The following is a 21,134-nucleotide window of genomic DNA, read 5'->3' as shown; positions in this document are numbered from 1 at the left end:
GGGCTTGGGGTGCCTCAGGGGGTCGTGCAAAGGGACTGAGCGCCGTGGGGGCGGGGTTTAGCCATGGGGGCGGGGCTTAGAGTGCCTCAGGGGGTTGTGCAAAGGGGCTGAGCGCTGTGGGGGCGGGGTTTAGCCACGGGGGCGGGGCTTGGGGTGCCTCAGGGGGTTGTGCAAAGGGGCTGAGTGCTGTGAGGGCGGGGTTTAGCCGTGGGGGCGGGGCTTGGGGTGCCTCAGGGGCTTGTGCAAAGGGGCTGAGCGCTGTGAGGACAGAGCCTGCCATTGGGGGCGGGGCTTAGCCACATGGGCGGGGCTTGGGCTGAACACAAGGGCCCAGCGTGGACCGCCCATGTCCCCACTGACCCCCCTGTCCCCTCCTTTTGCAGTAGCCTCGGGGCCACCCAGCAGGGCGCCATGGCCGAGGGCTGGACGGACTGTCCGGCCCTGGGGCCCGGCTGGAAGCGGCGCGAGGCCTTCCGCAAATCCGGGGCCACCTGCGGCCGCACCGACACCTACTACCAGAGGTGGGCGCCGCCCGGACGCCGGGGCCCCTTCCCTGCCCGCGCCCTGGGCGGCAGAAGGGCTTGGGGGGCTGCATCCGCCCCCCTTCCTTCCCACTGCCCCACAGGGCCCTATAGACGTGCCCCCCCCCCCCCGCCACTGCCCCAGGGGCATTTTCTGCCCCCTTTTCTGCCCCATTTACCCCCCAAGTCACTTTGAGAGGCTCCAAATTCACCTTTGTTGGCAGTTTCAGGCCCCCCCGGGGGTGGTTTCGAGCCCCCCCACCCCGGGGGGGCAGTTTCAAGTGTACTCCTATATTTTTGCAATTGTTTCTATTTTTTGGGGGGGGATTTGGGGGGATATCCCCCCCCCGACCCCCCCCATCCACTTCCAGAGCTCTAAAACCCCCTTTTTTTGGAGGTTCCAAGGCTCCAGCATACCCCCCCCCCCCGCCTTGCATTTTGGGTGACTTTTCCCCAATTTTGGGGCTTCCGGGGGTGGTTATGAGACCCCCCCCGCACACACACACTAAACTCCGCCCCCTTCCCCCCCCCACTAAACTCCGCCCCCTTTTCCTGCCCCCCAGCCCCACGGGGGAGAAGTTCCGCAGCAAGATCGAGCTGAGCCGCTTCCTGGGGCCCGGCCGCGACTTGGGCAACTTCGACTTCAAACGCGGCCTCGAGCGCCCGGGGGCCCCCAAGGTGGGTGGGGGGCGCCCCACAATCCGGGGGGGCCCCTAAAATTATTCGGAAGGGCTGAAGACAGAGCTAGAAACACTGGGAGGAGCCCCAAATACCTCCCTTCAGTTCCCCCCCACTGGGGGTTTTGGGGCTGTTTTTATTTGGGGGGTGCCCAGGGGGTGCTTTGGGGGCCCCCCCGGCTTATAACCCCCGTTTGTTACTTTTTGGGGCCCAAATTTGCCATTTTGGTTAAAGAGACTGAAACTAAAGGGGTGGTGGGGGGGGGTGGGAGGGGGGGGGCAAGAGAGGGGGGATAAGTTAATGAACTTTAAAAAGTTAATGAACTTCAGGGACCCTGAAGGGAGGGAGGAGGGCAAGAAGGGGGGGGGATTGGGGCAATTTGGGGGGCAAAAAAGGGGTCGGAAGGAGAAGGAAGGGGGGGCCCAAATAGGGCAGGGGGGGCACAATCCCCACCTGTTTTTCCCCACCCCCCAGCCCAGGAAAGGCCCCAAATGGCGCCCGCCCCACCCTCCGGGGGCGGAGCCTGGGGCAGGGGCGGAGCCTGGAGTGAGGGCGGAGCCTGGAGCGGGGGTGGTGCCCGCAGGGGGGCCAGAGCCATGTGCGGGGGCGGAGCCTGCAGAGGGCGGGGCCGTGGCCCCGCCCCCCTCCTCCCCCTCCCCGGCGGCTGCTGCTCCCTTCCTGCTGGCCCCGCCCTCCCCCGGCCCCGGCTCTCCGGCCCCGCCCCCTGCGCTGGCCCCGCCTCCTGGCCTGGCCCCGCCCCCCGCGGATGTCCCTGACCCCCCGCGGCGCACCCGGAAGCGGCCCCCCCCGCCGGAGCCCCCCCAGGACGGCGTCGTGGCGTGAGTTGGGCAGGGGGGCGCCCGGACGCCTGGGCCCCTTTGGGGATGGGGGAGGGCCCGGACGCCTGGGCCCCTTTGGGGAGATGGGGGGAGGACCCGGACACCTGGGCCCCTTTGGGAGATGGGGGAAAGGGCCCGGACGCCTGGGCCCTTTGAGGGACGGGGGAGGGCCCGGACGCCTGGGCCCCTTTGGGGGACGGGGGAGGGCCTGGACGCCTGGGCCCCTTTGGGAGACGGGGGGAGGCGGATGTCTGGGCCTCGATGGCGGGGGGTGGGGCGGGGGCTGGACACCTGGGCCCCTTTTTGGGGAGCGGGGGCGGCTCCCGGACGCCTGGGCCCTTTTGTGGGGGGCGGGGGCGGCTCCCGGACGCCTGGGCCCCTTTGTGGGGGGCGGCTCCCGGACGCCTGGGCCCCTTTTTGGGGGGCGGGGGCGGCTCCCGGACGCCTGGGCCCCTTTGTGGGGGGCGGCTCCCGGACGCCTGGGCCCGCAGGTGCTGCGCCAGCTGCCAGAGCCTCTTCCCGGGGGTGACGCTGCCCAGTCAGCGCCGGTGCCGCTGGCTCTGCCCCGAGTGCCGCGGTGAGACCCCCCTTCATCACCACCATCATCATCCTCGGGGGGGACCCGGGAACCTTCCTGCCCCCTTCATCATCCTCGGGGTGGGGGGGGGGGGGGGGGAGCGGGTGGTCACAGGAACCTTCCTCCCTCCATCATCCCCAGGGGAACCCAGGAACCTTTCTCCCCCCTCCAACATCCTCGGGGGGATCCCATGAACCTTCCTTCCCCGCCCTTCATCATCATCATCCTCGGGGGTGTCGTGGGAACCTTCCTCCCTCCCCGTCCCCATCATGGTCATGGGAGGTCCTGGGAATCTTCCTCCCCCCCCCCCACTTCATCATCATCATCCTCAGGGCAGCTCCTGGGAACCTTCCCCCCCATCATCATCATCCTCATGGGGGGATCCTGGAAACCCTCTTCCTCCGCCTTCATCATCATCATCCTCAGGGCGGGTCCTGGGAACCTTCCCCCCCATCATCATCATCCTCATGGGCAGTCCTGGGAATCTTCCTCCTCCCCCTTCATCATCATCATCCTCAGGGCGGCTCCTGGGAACCTTCCCCCCCATCATCATCATCCTCATGGGGGGATCCTGGAAACCCTCTTCCTCCCCCTTCATCATCATCATCCTCAGGGCGGGTCCTGGGAACCTTCCCCCTCATCATCATCATCCTCATGGGCAGTCCCGGAAGCCTTCCTGCTCCCCCATCATCATCATCATCCTTATGGGGGGTTCTGGGAACCTTCCTCCCCCCTCTTCATCCTCAGGGTGGGTCCTGGGAACCTTCCTCCCCCCCCTCCTTCATCCTCCTCCTCATGGGCGGTTCTGGGAACCTTCCTCCCCCCCATCATCCTCCTCCTCCCCCCCCAGCCCAGCGCCGGATCTTCAACCGGGAGCAGCGACTCTATAAGGTGGGTCCGAGGCGGGGGACACGCGTGTGACACGCGTGTGACACGCGATGTATGGCACATGACATATATGTGATACACACATAACACTTATGTCGTGTGTCACGCATGTGACGTGACAAACACAGGGCACGTATGACACGTGGTACATGTGACATGTTTTATATGGAATAATTGCTCATATGACACACGTGTGACATGTTTCATGTATGTAGCGGGTCGTTTACAGGTGGTCACCTGCACCCCCACGTGTGCCGTGTGACACGTCACATGTGTCGCACACGGGGGTTTCACCCGCACGTGTCACACGTGTGATAGGTGTCCAGTGCAGGGGGGTCATTCACATGTCATGTGTGACACGTGTGTCCTGTGTCAGGCAGGGGACATCACACATGTCATGTATGTGGCACATGTGTCACACTGGGGAGGTCACTGCATGTGCCAGGCGTGTGACATGTTTGTTCTTGGGGGCGGGGGTCTCCACACGTCATGCATGTGACACATGTGTTGGGGTCCCCCATATGTGTTAGATGTGACGTATTTGTCCTTGGGAGTCCCCACACGTGTCATGCACGTGACACACGTGTTGGGGTCCCCCATGTATGTGAGACATGTGACATGTTTGTCCTTGGGGGTCCCCACATGTGTCATGCATGTGACACACGTGTTGGGGTCCCCCCATGTATGTGAGACATGTGACATTTGTCTTTGGGGGTCCCCACACATGTCATGCATGTGACACACGTGTTGGGGTCCCCCATATGTATCAGATGTGTGACACGTTTGTCCTTGGGGGTCCCCACACGTGTCATGCATGTGACACACGTGTTGGGGTCCCCCATATGTATCAGATGTGTGACATGTTTGTCCTTGGGGGTCCCCACACGTGTCATGCATGTGACACACATGTTGGGGTCCCCCATGTATGTGAGACATGTGACATGTTTGTCCTTGGGGGTCCCCACACGTGTCATGCATGTGACACACGTGTTGGGGTCCCCCATATGTATCAGATGTGTGACATGTTTGTCCTTGGGGGTCCCCACACGTGTCATGCATGTGACACACATGTTGGGGTCCCCCATGTGAGACATGTGACATGTTCTCGGGGACGGGGTCCCATGTGTCATGCATGTGACACGTGTCGGGGATCCCCAGCACACGTCACGCGTGTGACACGCGTGTCCCGTGCGGTGGGCGAGGGGGCTCCCCGTGCCCATCATGCGTGTGACGCGCGCCGGGGCGGGCGGGTTGTGCACACGCGTGTGACACGCGACACGTGTGCGACACGCGTGTGACACGTGACGTGTGACACACGTGACGTGTGACACACGTGACACGTGACACGCGTGTGCGCAGCGCGTGGGCTGCGGCTCGTGCGCCGCCTGCCGCCTGCCCCAGGACTGCGGCCTGTGCGGCGCCTGCGCCCGGCCCCCCCCGCCGCCCCCCGCCCGGCCCCCCAAGTGCCTGCGGCGCCGCTGCCTGCGCATCGTCACCACGGTAACGGCCCCCGCCGCCTGTTGTCGCCGTCCTCCGCCTGTTGTCGCCCTCCTCTGCCTGTTGTTACTTCCCCAGGGGTGTCGTCGTCCCCCAGGGGTTGGGGTCTTCGTGGGGTCTCCCCTATTGGCACCGGGGCCCCTTGCACCCCCCCCGCCTGTTGTCACCCCCCCCGCCTGTTGTCACCCCCCCCCCCCACCTGTTGTCACCCTCCTCTACGTGTTGTCATCTCCCCATAGGTGTCATCCCCTCCCAAAAGGTTGGGGTCTTTAGTCTCTTCTATCGGTACCGGGGCCCTTAGCACCCCCTCCTCCTGTTGTCACTCCCTGCCGCCTGTTGTCACCCCCCCCCGGCCTGTTGTCACCCCCCCCCGGCCTGTTGTCACCTCCTCATGGGTGTCATCCCCCCCCCAGGAGTTGGGGTCTTCACGGGGTCTCCCCTGTTGGCACCGGGGCCCCTAGCACCCCTTCCGCCTGTTGTCACCTCCTGCCACCTGTTGTCACCTCCTCATGGGTGTCATCCCCCCCCCCCCCAGGGGTTGGGGTCTTCACGGGGTCTCCCCTGTTGGCACCAGGGCCCCTAGCACCCCCTCCGCCTGTTGTCACCTCCTGCCGCCTGTTGTCACCTCCCCATGGGTGTCATCCCCCCCCCCAGGGGTTGGGGTCTTCACGGGGTCTCCCCTGTTGGCACCGGGGCCCCTAGCACCCCCTCCGCCTGTTGTCACCTCCTGCCACCTGTTGTCACCTCCCCATGGGTGTCATCCCCCCTGCCAGGGGTTGGGGTCTTCACGGAGTCTCCCCTGTTGACACCGGGGCCCCTAGCACCCCTTCCGCCTGTTGTCACCTCCTGCCACCTGTTGTCACCTCCCCATGGGTGTCATCCCCCCCCCGAGGGGTTGGGGTCTTCACGGGGTCTCCCCTGTTGGCACCGGGGCCCCTAGCACCCCCCCCCGCCTGTTGTCACCCCTTGCTGCCTGTTGTCACCCCCCACCCCCCTGTGGGTCCCCCTGTGCCACCCCCGTGTCCCCCACATGTGTCCCTGGGCCCTTGTCTCCCCCCCACGCCACACGTGTCCTCCCCGTGTCCCCTCCTGTCCTCCCATGTGTCCCCTGAGTGTCCCCCCGTGTGTCACACGTGTCCTCCCCGTGTCCCCCTTGTTTCACACATCCCACACGTGTCCCCCCATGTCCCGTGTCAAACCCGTGTCCCACGCGTGTTCCTGCGTGTCCCCATGTCCCCTGCCTCCTCTCGTGTTCCCTGTGTCCCACACGTGTCCCCCGTGTCACACACGTCCCTCACGTGTCCCTGCGTGTCCTGTCACACGCGTCCCCCGTATGTCCCCTGCATATGTGTCCCGTGTCCCCCGCGTGTCCCCGTCACACACGTGTCCCCCGTTTCCCTCGTGTCACGCGTCCCCCACGTGTCCTCCCTTGTCACATGTGTGTCCCCGTGTCCCTCTGTACCCCCTCACATGTCCCCATGTCAGATGCATGTCCCCGTGTCACATGCGTGTTCCCTCACATCACACATGTCCCCGTGTCACACGTGTATCTGTGTCCCCATCACAAACGTGTCCCCCGTGTCCCCCCACGTCACACGTGTCCCTTGTCATCCCTTGTCCCGCCATGTCATATGCATGTCCCCTGCATGTCACGTCACATGTGTTACACCTGTCACACATGTGTCCCTGCGTGTCCCTGTCATGTCACGTGTCGTATATCCGTGTCACATGTGTCCCCTATGTCCCCGTGTCCCCATGTCACGTGTTACACACCCGTGTCACACGCTCATGTCACACGCATGTCCCTGCGTGTCCCCACGTCAAATCACCCGTGTCCCTGCGTGTCCCCCATGTCATGTTACCCGTGTGCTGCATGTCCCTCTGTGTCCCCCACGTCACATCACCCGTGTCACACACGTGTCCCCGTGTCCCTGCGTGTCACACGCCCGTGTCCCCTTGTGTCCCCGTGTCCCTGTGTCCCCAGCGTCGTGTCACACGTGTCACACACCTGTGTCACATGCGTCCCCCGTGTCCCTGTGTGTCCCCTCACGTCACGTCACCCGTGTCACACGCGTGTTCCCCCTTGTCCCCTGCGTCCTGTTACCCGTGTCACACCCCCGTGTCACACTCGTGTCCCCGTGTCCCTGCGTGCCACCCATGTCACAGCCTCGTGTCACACACGTGTCCCTCATGTCCCCCGCATCCTGTCACCCGTGTCACAGCCCTGTGTCCCCCGTGTCCCTGCGTGTCACACCCCCGTGTCACACGTGTGTCCCCCCATGTCCCCCGCGTCCTGTCCCCCGTGTCACCCGTGTCACATGCGTGTCTCCCCATGTCCCCCACATCCTGTCACCCGTGTCACACCCCCATGTCACCTGGGTCCCTATGTCCCCTGTGTCCCTGCGTGTCACACCGTGTCACACGTGTGTCCCCACATGTCACCCACGTCCTGTCACCCGTGTCCCCCATGTCACTGTGTCCCCCATGTCACCCGCGTCCTGTCCCCCGTGTCACCCGTTTCCCCATGTCCCCTGTGTCCCCGATGCCCCCCTTGTCACACACCTGTGTCACATGCGTGTCCCCCCCATGTCACCCGCATCCCGTCACCCGTGTCCCTTCCCCATGTCCCCCGTGTCCCCCGTGTCACACCCCCATCCCCCTGTGTCCCTGCGTGTCACACCCCCGTGTCACACGCGTGTCCCCCCATGTCACCCGCATCCTGTCCCCTGTGTCCCCCGTGTCCCTCCCCCGTGTCACCGTGTCCCTGTGTCCCCCGTGTCACTGTGTCCCCGTGTCCCCCGTGTCACACCCCCATGTCACCCATGTCCCCCTGTCCCCGTGTGTCACACCCCCGTGTCACACGCGTGTCCCCGTCACCCGCGTCCTGTCCCCTGTGTCACCCGTGTCCCTCCCCCGTGTCCCCCATGTCCCCGTGTCCCCCGTGTCCCCATGTCCCCCGTGTCCCATGTCCCCCGTGTCTCCCGTGTCCCCCATGTCCCCTGTGTCCCCCCATGTCACCCACATCCTGTCAACCGTGTCCTCCCGTGTCCCCGTGTCACCGTGTCCCCCGTGTCACTGTGTCCCCCATGTCCCACACCCGTGTCACACCCCCATGTCCTCCCGTGTCCCCCGTGTCACCGTGTCCCCTGTGTCACTCCCCCGTGTCCCCCGTGTCACCGTGTCCCCCATGTTCCCCCGTGTCCTCCCGTGTCCCCCATGTCCCCCGTGTCCCCCATGTCCCCCGTGTCCCCCCATGTCACCCACATCCTGTCAACCGTGTCCTCCTGTGTCCCCCGTGTCCCCCGTGTCCCCCGTGTCACCGTGTCCCCCGTGTCCCACACCCGTGTCACACCCCCATGTCCCCCCGTGTCCCCCGTGTCCCCCGTGTCCCCGTGTCACACCCCCGTGTCACACCCCCATGTCCCCGTGTCCCCCATGTTCCCCCGTGTCACCATGTCCCCCGTGTCCCCGTGTCACCGTGTCCCCCTGTCCCCGCAGGCCCCGGGCTGCGGCTCGTGCCCCGGCTGCCGCCTCCCCCAGGACTGCGGCTCGTGCGGGCCCTGCCGGCGCCGCCTGGAGCCCGGCCGGGAGCGGCTGCGGCGCTGCCTGCGGCGCCACTGCCAGGTGGGTGACACCCGTGTCCCCAACGTGTCCCCAACGTGTCCCCAACGCGGCACCGGGGTCCCCAACGTGGCCCCGACGGGTCACCGGGGTCCCCAAAGTATCCCCAATGGGTCACCGGGGTCCCCAATGTGTCCCCAAGCGGTCACCAGGGTCCCCAGTGTGTCCCCAAGGGGTCACCGGGGTCCCCAACGTGTCCCCAACGTGTCCCCAACATGTCCCCAGGGTCCCCGACGCGTCACCGGGGTCCCAAACGTGTCCCCAGTGCATCAGCAGTGTCCCCAATGCGTCCCCAGCGTATCCCCAACGTGGCACCGGGGCCACCAACGCGGCCCCAACAGGTCACCGGGGTCCCCAATGTGTCCCCAACGTGTCCCCGACGCGTCACTGGGGTCCCCAGTGTGTCCCCAAGGGGTCACCGGGGTCCCCAATGTGTCCCCAGTGCATCACTGGTGTCCCCAGCGTGTCCCCAATGTGTGCCCAACGCGTCACCGGTGTCCCCAATTTGTCCCCAACCCATCACCTATGTCCCCAGCATGTCACCGGGGTCCCCAACGTGTCCCTGACATGTCCCCAACACGTCACTGGTGTCCCCAATGTGTCACCAGCACGTCACCGGTGTCCTCAATGTGTCACCAGCACGTCACCGGGGTCCCCAACGTGTCACCAGCGCGTCACCGGGGTCCCCAACATGTGCCCAACATGTCACCGGTGTCCCCAACGTGTCACCAGCATGTCACTGGGGTCCCCAATGTTTCCCCAACGTGTCACCAGGGTCCCCAACATGTCACCAGGGTCCCCAACGTGGCCCCGACACATCACCAGGGTCCCTGACGCATCACTGGGGTCCCCAATGTGTCCCCAACGCGTCACCGATGTTTCCAATGCTTCCCTAACATGTCACCAGGGTCCCCAGCGTGTCACCGATGTCCCCAGTGTGTCCCCAACATGTCACCGGGGTCCCCAGTGTGTCCACAACGTTTCACCGGGGTTCCCAATGCGGCCCCAGCGTGTCACTGGGGTCACCAACGTGTCCCCGATGCGTCACCGGGGTCCCCAATGCGGCCCCAGCGTGTCCCCAACATGTCCCCAACGCGTCACCAGGGTCCCCAACGTGTCACCAGGGTCCCCAACGCGGCCCCGACACGTCACCAGGGTCCCCAGTGTGTCCCCAACGTGTCACCAGGGTCCCCAATGCACCACTGGGGTCCCCAACGTGTTCCCAACGCGTCACCAGTGTCCCCAACGTGTCACCGGGGTCCCCAACGTGTCCCCAACGTCCCCAATGCGCCACCAGAGTCCCCAACGCGCCCCCAACCTGTCACCAGGGTTCCCAACGTGTCCCCAACGCGTCACCAGGGTCCCCAACGTGTCACTGGGGTCCCCAATGTGGCCCCAACGTGTCACCGGGGTCCCCGACACGTCACCAGGGTCCCCAGTGTGGCCCCAGCGTGTCACCGGGGGCCCCAACGTGTCCCCAACATGTCCCCAACGCGTCACCAGGGTCCCCAACGTGTCACCAGGGTCCCCAACGCGGCCCCGACACGTCACCAGGGTCCCCAACGTGTCACCAGGGTCCCCAACGTGTCACCAATGTCCCCAACGCGTCACCGGGGTCCCCAGTGTGTCCACAACGTTTCACCGGGGTCCCCAATGCGGCCCCAGCATGTCCCCAACGTGTCACTGGGGTCACCAACGTCTCCCCGATGCGTCACCGGCGTCCCCAACGCGTGACCGGGGTCATCAGCGTGTCCCCAATGCGTCACCGGTGTCCCCAACGCTTCCTTAACGTGTCAGCAGGGTCCCCAACGTGTCACCAATGTCCCCAGCGGGTTCCCGACGCATCACCAGGGTCCCCGACGCATCACCGGGGTCCCCAATGTGTCCCCAACGTGTCCCCAACGTGTCACCGGGGTCCCCACAGTGTCCCCAACTCGTCACCAGGGTCCCCAACGCGGCCCTGACACATCACCGGGGTCCCCAACGTGTCACTGGGGTCCCCGACCTGTCACCGGGGTCCCCAATGCAGGCCCAATGTGTCACCGGGGTCCCCAGTGTGTCCCCAACGTGTCATCGGTGTCCCCAGTGCCGCCCCAACGCGTTCCCAGGGTCCCCAACGCGTCACCGGGGTCACCAGGGTCCCCAATGCATCCCCAGGGTCCCCAATGTGTCACCGGGGTCCCCAACGCAGCCCCAGCATGTCCAGTGTGTCACCAGCGTGTCACCAACGCGTCATCAGTGTCCCAAATGCGGCCCCAACGTGTCACCAGTGTCCCTGACGCGTCACCAGGGTCGCCAATGCGTCACTGGCGGCCCCAGCGTGTTACCAATGTTCCCAAAGTGTCCCTGATGCGTCACCAGGGTCCCCAACATGTCACCAGTGTCCCCAACGCGTCCCCAACCTGTCACCGACATGTCACCAACATGTTACTGGGGTTACCAGTGTCCCCAACGCGTCACCAGGGTCCCCAACGCGTCCCCAACGCATCACCGGGGTCCCCAATGGGTCACTGGGGTCTCCAGGGTCCCCAGTGTGTCCCCAACATGTCACCGGGGTCCCCAGGGTCCCCATGTCCCCAGCGTGTCACCAGTGTCTCCAACGTGTCACCAGGGTCCCCAGCGTGTCCCCAGGGTCCCCAGTGCATCCCCAACTTGTCACCGGGGTTACCAGTGTCCCCAACTTGTCACCAGCGTCCCCAACGTGTCCCCAATGTGTCACCAGTGTCCCGAACATGGCACCAGGGTCCCCAACGCGTCCCCAGCGTCTCCCCAATATGTCCCCAATGTTTCACCAGTGTCCCCAGCGCATCAGCGGGGTCCCCAACATGTCCCCAACGCGTCACCGGGGTCACCAGGGTCCCCAACGCATCCCCAATGCATCACCAGGGTCCCCAATGTGTCCCCAATGTGTCACCAGGGTGTCACTATGTGTCCCCAACGCGCCCCCAGGGTCCCCAGTGTGTCCCCAGTGTCCCCAACACGTCCCTGATGTGTCCCCAATGTCCCCAACGTGTCCCCAGCATGTGCCCGACGTGTCCCTGATGGGTCCCCAATGTGTCCCCGATGTCCCTGGGGGGCCACACGGGTCTCTGCAAGGGTGACAAAGGGCCCCCCCCATTGCCATGGGGGTCTCCCTGTGTGTCCCCTCTGTGTCCCCAGAGTCCCAATGCCCCCCCCCTCCACAGCAGTGTCCCCTGGGGTCCCCCAGGTGTCCCCGACCTTCCCCCTTGGGTCCCCCCTGATGTCCCCATGTCCCCCCTCCAGTGTCCCCCTTGGTGTCCCCATGTCCCTCCCATTGTCCCCATGGGTCCCCCGGGTGGCCCTGACACTGCCCTGTGTCCCCTGGGTGCCCCTCAATGTCCCCATGTCCCCCTCAGTATGTCCATGTCCCCCACCCTAACATCCCCATGTCCCCCCCATGTCCCCCTTGATGTCCCCATATCCCCTGGGTGCCCCCCATTGTCCCCATGTCCCCCCGCATTGTCCCCGTGTCCCCCCCAATGTCCCCCCTCCAATGTCACCATGTCCCCCCTAACGTCCCGTGCTCCCCTTCCCAATGTTCCCATGTCCCCTGGGTGCCCCCCGTTGTCCCCATATCCCCCCTCGATGTCCCCATATCCCCCCTCGATGTCCCCATGTCCCCCTCGATGTCCCCAAGTCCCCCTAACCCCCCCCATTGTCCCCACAGAGGACGGTGACAACCAAGAAGGGCGGCCGCAACCCCCGGAAGTTGACAGTGGTGAGAGCCCCCCCAACCCGCCCGCCCCGGACGCCTGGGCCCCTCTCTCCATGTGACCCCCTCCTTGCCCCCCCCCAGAAATGGAAGCCACCGTTGGAGCGCGACGCCAGCGTCACCGTCCCCGCCCCGGCGCGGCACAGGGTGAGCGGCCCCTTTAAGAGCGGGGGGGGGGGGGTTACCCGGACGCCGGGGCCCCTCATTGACCCCCCCCCCCCGTCCCCTCCCCCTGCAGAAGCAGCTGAAGGGGAAGGAGAAGAAGAAGCCGGGGCGGCCGCCCAAGCACCCGGGGGGGCCCCGCGCACAGGTGGGTGTCCCCCCCCGCCCGGACGCCTGGGCCCCGCCGTAACGCGCCTAAGAGGGGGGCACTGGGGAGAGGGGGGATGTAATGAGCCTAAGTGAGGGGCACTGGGGAGAGGGGACCATAATGAGCCTAAGAGAGGGGCACTGGGGAGAGGGGAAGCGTAATGAGCCTAAGAGAGGGGCACTGGGGAGAGGGGGGGCGTAATGAGCCTAAGAGAGGGGCACTGGGGAGAGGGGGGGCGTAATGAGCCTAAGAGAGGGGCACTGGGGAGAAGGGGGGCGTAATGAGCCTAAGAGGGGGGCACTGGGGAGAGGGGGGGGCATAAAGAGCCTAAGAGAGGGGCACTGGGGAGAGGGGGAGCGTAATGAGCCTAAGAGAGGGGCACTGGGGAGAGGGGACCGTAATGAGCCTAAGAGAGGGGCATTGGTACCGTAATAAGCCTAAGGGGGGCAGTGAGACCATAATGGTTCTAAAAGCCGTGCAGGACAGTAGCTGGGACCATAATGTATCTAAAAGATGAGCAGTGTGGGGTGGGGGCTTAATGTGCCTAAAAGTGGCGCAGCAGGGCTGTAATGGGCCTAAGAGCTGCTCACAGCAGCCATAATGCACCTAAGAGCTGGGCAGTGGGAAAGTGAGGGCCGTAACCGCCCTAAGAGCTGCGCAGCAGGGCCGTAATGAGCCTAAGAGCTGCGCAGGCGGGGGAACTGGGATGTGCTACAGCGAAAGGGTGATTGGGGGACCGTAATGCATGTAAAAAACGGGCAGCATTATGCATTGCTCGTAATGCTCAGAATAGCTGCGCAGGGGGTTTCAAGGGGAGGGAGGGAGCTCCCATAATGCTCAGAATAGCCGCACGGGGGGGTTCAGTGGGAGGGAGGGGGCTCCCGTAATGCCCAGAATAGCCGTGCAGGGAGTTTCAGTGGGGGTGAAGGGCTCCCGTAATGTCCAGAATACCCGCGCACAGGGGTTTAAGGGGAGGGAGGGGAGATCCCGTAATGCCCGGAATAGCTGCGCAGGGTGGGGTTCAATGGGGGCAAGGGGCTCTTGTAATGTCCGGAGTAGCCGTGCAGGAGGTTTCAATGGGAGGGGGTGGGGGGGCTCCCGTAATGCCTGGAATAGCCACGCAGGGGGTTTCAAGGGAAGGGAGGGGGCTCCCGTAATGCCTGGAATAGCCACGCAGGGGGTTTCGATGGGAGGGAGGGGGCTCCCGTAATGCCCGGACTAGCCGCGCAGGGGGTTTCGATGGGAAGGAGGGAGCTCCCGTAATGCCCGGACTAGCCGCGCAGGGGGTTTCGATGGGAGGGAGGGGGCTCCCGTAATGCCCGGACTAGCCGCGCAGGGGGTTTCGATGTGAAGGAGGGGGCTCCCGTAATGCCCGGAATAGCCGCGCAAGGGCATTCGGGGGCTGACGCCGTGTCCCCCCCCCGTCCCCCCTCCCCGGCCGGGCACCGCAGCCGCGCGGGGGCCCCGGGCGCCGCCGCAGCCGCCGCTGCGGCTCCTGCGCCGCCTGCGCCCGCCCGGGCGACTGCGGCCGCTGCGACTTCTGCCGCGACAAGCCCAAGTTCGGCGGCCGCAACCGCAAGCGCCAGAAGTGCCGCTGGCGCCAGTGCCTGCGCCTGGCCACGGTGGGTGCCCCCCGGACGCCGGGGCCCTTTTCCCGGACGCCGGGGCCCTTTCCCGGACGCCGGGGCCCCCTCCATCTTGGGGGGGGGGCAGTGGGTCTGGGTCTCCATTCTCCTCCCTGGGGAGGGTGGGGGGGTCCCGGACGCCTGGGCCCTTCCCGATTGGCTCCCTGGGGCAGCCCCTCCCGTTCGGTGGGGGTTGGGGGGGGCGCCCGGACGCCTGGGCCCCTCTCCGGGGGTGGGGGCAGGGCTGGGGGGGGTCCCTGCACGGCTGCTTCTCTCTGGGCTCTGTGTGTCCTTAGCGTGTCCGTGTGGTCCTTAGCGTGTTTGTGTGGCCCTTAGCGTGTCCTTAGCGTGTTTGAGTGCATCTTGGCGTGTTCTTAGCATGTCTTTGTGCACCTTGGCGTGTCCTTAGTGTGTCTGTGTGGCCCTTAGCATGTCTGTGTGCTCCTTAGCATGTTCTCAGCATGTCTGTGTGCTCCTTAGCATGTCCTTAGTGTGTCTGTGTGTCCTTAGCGTGTCCGTCTGTACTTTAGCATGTCCTTAGCGTGTTTGTGTAGATCTTGGCGTGTCCTTAGTGTGTCTGTGTGCACCTTAGTGTGTCCTTAGCGTGTCCCCAATGTGTCCCCAGCGTGTTTGTGTGTTCCTTGGCATGTCCGTGTGCACCGCCGCGTGTCCTTAGCGTGTCCCCGTGCCCATCCACGTGTCACGTAGCGTGTCCATGTACTCATTTAGCGTGTCCATAGCATGTCCCGGTGCCCCTTAGCATGTTTGCGTGGCCCTTAGTGTGTCCTTAGCGTGTTTGAGTGCATCTTGGTGTGTTCTTAGCATGTCTGCGTACCCCTTAGCGTGTCCTTAGCGTGTCCTTAGCATGTCTATGTGCTTAGCATGTCCTGAGTATGTGTCCTTAGCATGACCTTAGCATGTCCTGAGTGTGCGTGCCCTTAGCATGTCCTTAACATGTCCTTAGTATGTCCATGTGCTTAGCGTGTCCTTAGCGTGCCCGTGTCCTTAGCATGTCCTTAACGTGTCCTTAGTGTGTCCTTAGCATGTCCATGTGCTTAGCATGTCCTTAGCATGTCCGTGTCCTTAGCGTGTGTTTGTCCTTAGCAGGTCCTGAGCATATCCGTGTCCATAGCGTGTCCTGAGCATGTCCTTCGCATGTCGCTAGCGTGTTCATGTGCTTGGCATGTGCTTAGCGTGTCTGTGTCCTTATTGTGTTCTTAGTATGTCCTTAACATGTCCATGTGCTTGGCGTGTCCTTAGTGTGTCCTTAGCGTGTCCGTGTCCTTGCCATGTCCTTAGCGTGTCCATGTGCTTAGCATGTCCTTGGCGTGTCCTTAGCGTGTCCTTAACATGTCCATGTGTTTAGCGTGTCCTTAGTGGGTCCTTAGCATGTCTATGTGCTTAGCATGTCCTGAGCGTGTCCATGTCCTTAACATGTCTTTATTATGTCCTTAGGATGTCCATGTGCTTAGCATGTCCTTAGCGTGTCTGTGTCCTTATTGTGTTCTTAATATGTCCTTAACATGTCCATGTGCTTAACGTTTCCTTAGCTTGTCCTTAGCATGTCCGTGTCCTTAACGTGTCCTTAGCATGTCCATGTCCTTAGCATGTCCTTAGCATGTCCGTGTCCTTAGCGTGTCCGTGTCCTTAGCAGGTCCTGAGCATATCCATGTCCATAGCGTGTCCTGAGCATGTCCTTCGCATGTCGCTAGCATGTTCATGTGCTTAGCATGTGCTTAGCATGTCTGTGTCCTTACTGTGTTCTTAGTATGTCCTTAACATGTCCATGTGCTTGGCGTGTCCTTAGCGTGTCCGTGTCCTTGCCGTGTCCTTGCCGTGTCCTTAGCGTGTCCTTGCCGTGTCCTTGCCGTGTCCTTGCCGTGTCCTCGCCGTGTCCTTAGCGTGTCCTTGCCGTGTCCGTGTCCTTGCCGTGTCCTTGCCGTGTCCTTAGCGTGTCCGTGTCCTTGCCGTGTCCATGTCCTCGCCGTGTCCTTGCCGTGTCCGTGTCCTTGCCGTGTCCTTGCCGTGTCCTCGCCGTGTCCTTAGCGTGTCCTTGCCGTGTCCGTGTCCTTGCCGTGTCCTTGCCGTGTCCTTAGCGTGTCCGTGTCCTTGCCGTGTCCGTGTCCTTGCCGTGTCCGTGTCCTTGCCGTGTCCTTGCCGTGTCCTTGCCGTGTCCTCGCCGTGTCCTTAGCGTGTCCTTGCCGTGTCCGTGTCCTTGCCGTGTCCTTGCCGTGTCCTTAGCGTGTCCGTGTCCTTGCCGTGTCCATGTCCTCGCCGTGTCCTTGCCGTGTCCGTGTCCTTGCCGTGTCCTTGCCGTGTCCTCGCCGTGTCCTTAGCGTGTCCTTGCCGTGTCCGTGTCCTTGCCGTGTCCTTAGCGTGTCCGTGTCCTTGCCGTGTCCATGTCCTCGCCGTGTCCTTGCCGTGTCCATGTCCTTGCCGTGTCCTTGCCGTGTCCTTAGCATGTCCTTAGCGTGTCCGTGTCCTTAGCGTGTCCTTGCCGTGTCCTTGCCGTGTCCTTGCCGTGTCCTTGCCGTGTCCGTGTCCTTGCCGTGTCCTTGCCTTGTCCATGTCCTTGCCGTGTCCTTAGCGTGTCCATGTCCTTGCCGTGTCCTTGCCGTGTCCTTGCCGTGTCCATGTCCTTGCTGTGTCCTTGCCGTGTCCGTGTCCTTGCCGTGTCCGTGTCCTTGCCGTGTCCTTGCCGTGTCCGTGTCCTTGCCGTGTCCTTGCCGTGTCCTTGCCGTGTCCGTGTCCTTGCCGTGTCCTTAGCGTGTCCTTGCCGTGTCCTTGCCGTGTCCTTGCCATGTCCGTGTCCTTGCCGTGTCCTTGCCGTGTCCGTGTCCTTAGCGTGTCCTTGCTGTGTCCTTGCCGTATCCATGTCCTTGCCGTGTCCTTGCCGTGTCCTTGCCGTGTCCTTGCCGTGTCCGTGTCCTTGCCGTGTCCTTGCCGTGTCCTTGCCGTGTCCGTGTCCTTGCCATGTCCTTACCGTGTCCTTGCCGTGTCCTTGCCGTGTCCTTGCCGTGTCCTTGCCGTGTCCTTAGCGTGTCCTGGGGTCGCTCTCTCTGCAGAGGCGGCTGCTGCCGGCGGGGGGGGTCGCGGGGGGGCCCCCCCGGCCCCGCCGGAGGAGGAGGAGGAGGAGGGGCAGCCCCGCCCCCCCCCGCCCCCCCGCCCCCCCCCCAGGTAAAACGGGGGGGTTCGCCCCAAAACGGGGCTCCCGACCCAAATCCCTTGTTTTTCACCCCAAAAACCTTTTGGTTTTTTTTCCTCCCTTCCTGGACCCCCAAATCCCTTTTTTTTTTCCCTCCTCCGTCCCCATCCCTGAGGAAAATCTGGAGGTTTTGCCCCAAAATGGGGCTCCCAACCCGCCCCCAAATCCCTCTTTTTTCACCCCAAAAATGTGTTTTTCTCCCTTCTTGAACCACAAACCCTTAATATCTATTATCCTTCTTTTCCCAAAATCCCAAATGTTGTTTTTTTCCCTCTCCAACAACCCCCAAGTGCTGTTTTTTTACCCCAAAACACATATTTTTTTTATTAGTGGACCTATAATCTCTTTTTTTTACCCTGGAATTTGAGAGTTGCTTTTTTCTCCCCAAACTTCAACCCGCTTTGGTTTTTTCCCCTCCCCAGACCCCAAAATCCCCGTTTTTCGCCCCAAAGCGCCGCTCCGCTTGCTCTGCTGCTCTGCTCTGCTTCGGACCCCCCCCCTCGGGCCCCCCCTGGAAAAAAAAGGGCCCCGGCGTCCGGTGGGGGGGGGGGGGGAAGGGGGCGGGGCGGACGCCGGGCCCCGCCCCTGGGATTTGGGGGCGGGGTTTGAGGGGGGGTTGGGCCCCTCCCGGACGCCTGGGCCCCGCCCCCCGGTGACGTCACTGTCCCCCCCCCCCCAGGACAAGGAGCAGCCGCCGGGGGGGACGTCGGAGCCGCCCCCTCCCCCACCCGTCAAGGAGGAGCCGGCGCCGCCCCCCCCGCAGGTACCCGGACGCCTGGGCCCCTATGGGAGCCCCCATCCCATTCCCGGATATGGGAACCCTGTGGGAGCCCCCATCCCATTCCCGGATACGGGAATCCTATGGGAGCCCCCATCCCATTCCCGGATATGGGAACCCTGTGGGAGCCCCCATCCCATTCCTGGATACGGGAATCCTATGGGAACCCCCATCCCATTCCCGGATACGGGAATCCTATGGGAGCCCCCATCCCATTCCCGGATATGGGAACTCTATGGGAGCCCCCATCCCATTCCCGGATATGGGAATCCTGTGGGAGCCCCCATCCCATTCCCGGATATGGGAACTCTATGGGAACCCCCATCCCATTCCCGGATATGGGAATCCTATGGGAGCCCCCATCCCATTCCTGGATATGAGAATCCCATGAGAGCCCCCATCCCATTCCCGGACGCCTGGGCCCTATGGGAGCCCCAATCCCATTCCTGGATACGGGAACACTGTGGGAGCCCCCATCCCATTCCGGGATATGGGAACCCCATGGGAGCCCCCATCCCATTCCTGAATATTGAGGCCCCTATGGGGATCCCCAATCCCATTCCCGGATACGGGAACCCCATGGGGAGCCCCAATCCCATTCCCAGACTCCGGGGCCCTCCCGGACGCCGGGGCCCCTCCCTCACCCCCCCCCCCCGCAATTCCAGGCCCCCCCTCGCAGCCTCCCGGTGGCCTCGGCCCCCCGCGTCAAACGGGAGCCCCCGGATCCGCGCGGCCGCCGCCCCCCCCCGCAGCCGGTAAGAGGGGCCCAGGCGTCCGGGCCAACCCCCCCAACCCCCCCGGACGCCTGGGCCCTTTTTCGGGACCGTCCCCCTCCTCCCCCCGCCAGGGGGGGCTCTCGGCCCTGGGGCTGCTGGTGGCGGCGGCGCCGCGGCCCAAACGGGAGGCGCCGGCCCGGACGCCGGGGCCCCCCGCGGCCGCCAACCCCCCCCTCCCGGCCCCCTGGTGGCGCCGGACGAGAGCGACGACGACGACGAGGACGAGGCCAGCGCCGTGGTGAGGGGCGGGGCCTCCGGGGGGGCGGGGCCTCCTCCGGGGGGGCGGGGCCTCCTGGGGGGCGGGGCCTCCGGGGGGGCGGGGCTCCGGGGGGCGGGGCCTCCGGGGGGGGGCGGTACCCGGACGCCTGGGCCCCTTATGGGGGGGGGTACCCGGACGCCTGGGCCCCTCCACTTGGGGGTCATTCGCATGGGGGGGTCCCAAACACCTGGGTCAATTGGGGGGGGGGGGGTCCCGGATGCCTGGGCCCCTTATTTGGGGGGGGGCACCCGGACGCCTGGGCCCTTTATGGAGAAGGCTGGGGGGGGGGGCACCCGGACGCTGGGGCCCCTTATTGGGGGGGTCCCCGGGGGGGCCCTTGTTAGGGGGGGTCCACTTGGGGGTCATTTGCATGGGGGGGTCCCAAAAACCAGGGTGCTTTGGGGGGGGCGGGTGGGTCCCGGACGCCTGGGCCCTTTATGGGGGGATCCCAAACACCTGGGTCCTTTGGGGGGGGGCACCCTGGGTCCCTTGGAGGGGGCACCCGGACGCCTGGGCCCTTTATTGGGGGGTGTCACCCGGACGCCTGGGCCCCTTTGGGGGGTGTCACCCGGACGCCTGGGCCCTTTATTGGGGGGTGTCACCCGGACACCTGGGCCCCTTTGGGGGTGTCACCCGGACGCCTGGGTCCCTTTGGGGGTGTCACCTGGACGCCTGGGCCCCTTATGGGGGTGTCACCCGGACGCCTGGGTCCCTTTGGGGGTGTCACCTGGACGCCTGGGCCCTAGGCGCCGGTGAGGCCCCCCAGGACGCCTGCCCGGACGCCTGGGCCCTTTATTGGGGGTGTCACCCGGACGCCTGGGCCCCTCTTAACCCTCTCCCCCCCATTCCCGCCCCCAGCAGCACCTCATGGAGCTCTACAGCCTGGGCGCCCTGACGCTGCGGCCGCCGGCGCCGTCACCCGCGACGGCGTCGCCCGCGACGGCGTCGCCCCCGGCCGCGTCCCCGCTGCTGCTGCCGGCGTCGCCGCTGCCCGCCGCTGCCGCCGCCGCTGCTGCTGTCCCCGCTGCTGTCCCCGCCGCCGCCGCCGCCGCCGCTGTCCCCGTGGCCGGCCGCCCTGCTGGCCGAGCTGGCCGAGATCCCCCTGCCGGCCCATTGGGCCGTGGTGAGCGGGCGCCGCGGCGACGGCGCCGGGCGCCGGGGCGGCCGCCACGGCGACGCGGTGCGGCTCATGCAGCGCTCGCCCCGCTCGCCCGTGGCGGCCGCCCTGGTGCTGCTGGGGCCCGGCCTGGCGTTCCGCGTGGTGGCGGCGCCGCCGCGGCGCCCGCTGCCCCCCCAGCACGAGCTGCTGGCGCGGCGGCCGCGGCGCCTGCGCGGCGTCGACGACGTCGTCGAGCTGCTCTGCGACCTCGAGGCCTACCGGCCCTGCCCGGGGCCGCCGGGCGCCGCCGGGCGCCGCCGGCCCCTCGCCCGCCTGCCACGTGCTGGTCACGCAGGGCTGCTGCCGGCCCTGCCGCCTGCGCGCCGGGGCCGCCGCCGCCGCGGGGGCGACGGCCCTTTAAGAGCGCCCTGGGGTCTATGGGGTCTGGGGGCGCCCCCTGCTGGCCCTTTAAGAGCGCCGGGGGGGTCTGGGGACGCCCCCTGCTGGCCCTTTAAGAGCGCCCTGGGGCTTTGAGGGGGGTCCGGGGGTGCCCTCTCTGGCCCTTTAAGAGCGCCCTGAGGTTTTGAAGGGGGTCTATGGGGTCTGGGGACACCCCCTGCTGGCCCTTTAAGAGCGCCCTGGGGTCTATGGGGTCTGGGGACGCCCCCTGCTGGCCCTTTAAGAGCACCCTGAGGTTTTGAAGGGGGTCTATGGGGTCTGGGGACACC

General features: G+C 65.3%; 1 protein-coding gene across 1 annotated transcript; it reads left to right on the top strand.

The window, feature by feature from the left end:
- The first annotated feature begins 403 nt into the window (after nucleotides 1-403).
- On the top strand, nucleotides 404-20,827 carry LOC148590073 (methyl-CpG-binding domain protein 1-like). The gene is given in 18 exon segments (XM_088539508.1): nucleotides 404-521; nucleotides 1,085-1,199; nucleotides 1,674-1,745; nucleotides 1,926-2,038; nucleotides 2,530-2,615; nucleotides 3,466-3,506; nucleotides 4,863-5,003; nucleotides 8,499-8,624; nucleotides 12,310-12,360; nucleotides 12,439-12,501; nucleotides 12,608-12,664; nucleotides 14,116-14,286; nucleotides 18,174-18,253; nucleotides 18,952-19,004; nucleotides 19,120-19,286; nucleotides 20,166-20,287; nucleotides 20,343-20,712; nucleotides 20,714-20,827. Coding segments are annotated over 18 exon segments (2,052 nt in total). The 5' UTR covers nucleotides 404-411.
- The last annotated feature ends 307 nt before the right edge of the window (nucleotides 20,828-21,134 follow it).

The sequence above is a fragment of the Tinamus guttatus genome, unplaced genomic scaffold (genome assembly GCF_059628265.1).
Source record: "Tinamus guttatus ecotype Peru unplaced genomic scaffold, ASM5962826v1 Tinamus_guttatus_pri_ptg001773l, whole genome shotgun sequence".
Classification (NCBI taxonomy): domain Eukaryota; kingdom Metazoa; phylum Chordata; class Aves; order Tinamiformes; family Tinamidae; genus Tinamus; species Tinamus guttatus.
The sequence above is the reverse complement of the archived record's forward strand: the minus strand, read 5'-3'. Positions and strand labels throughout refer to the sequence as shown.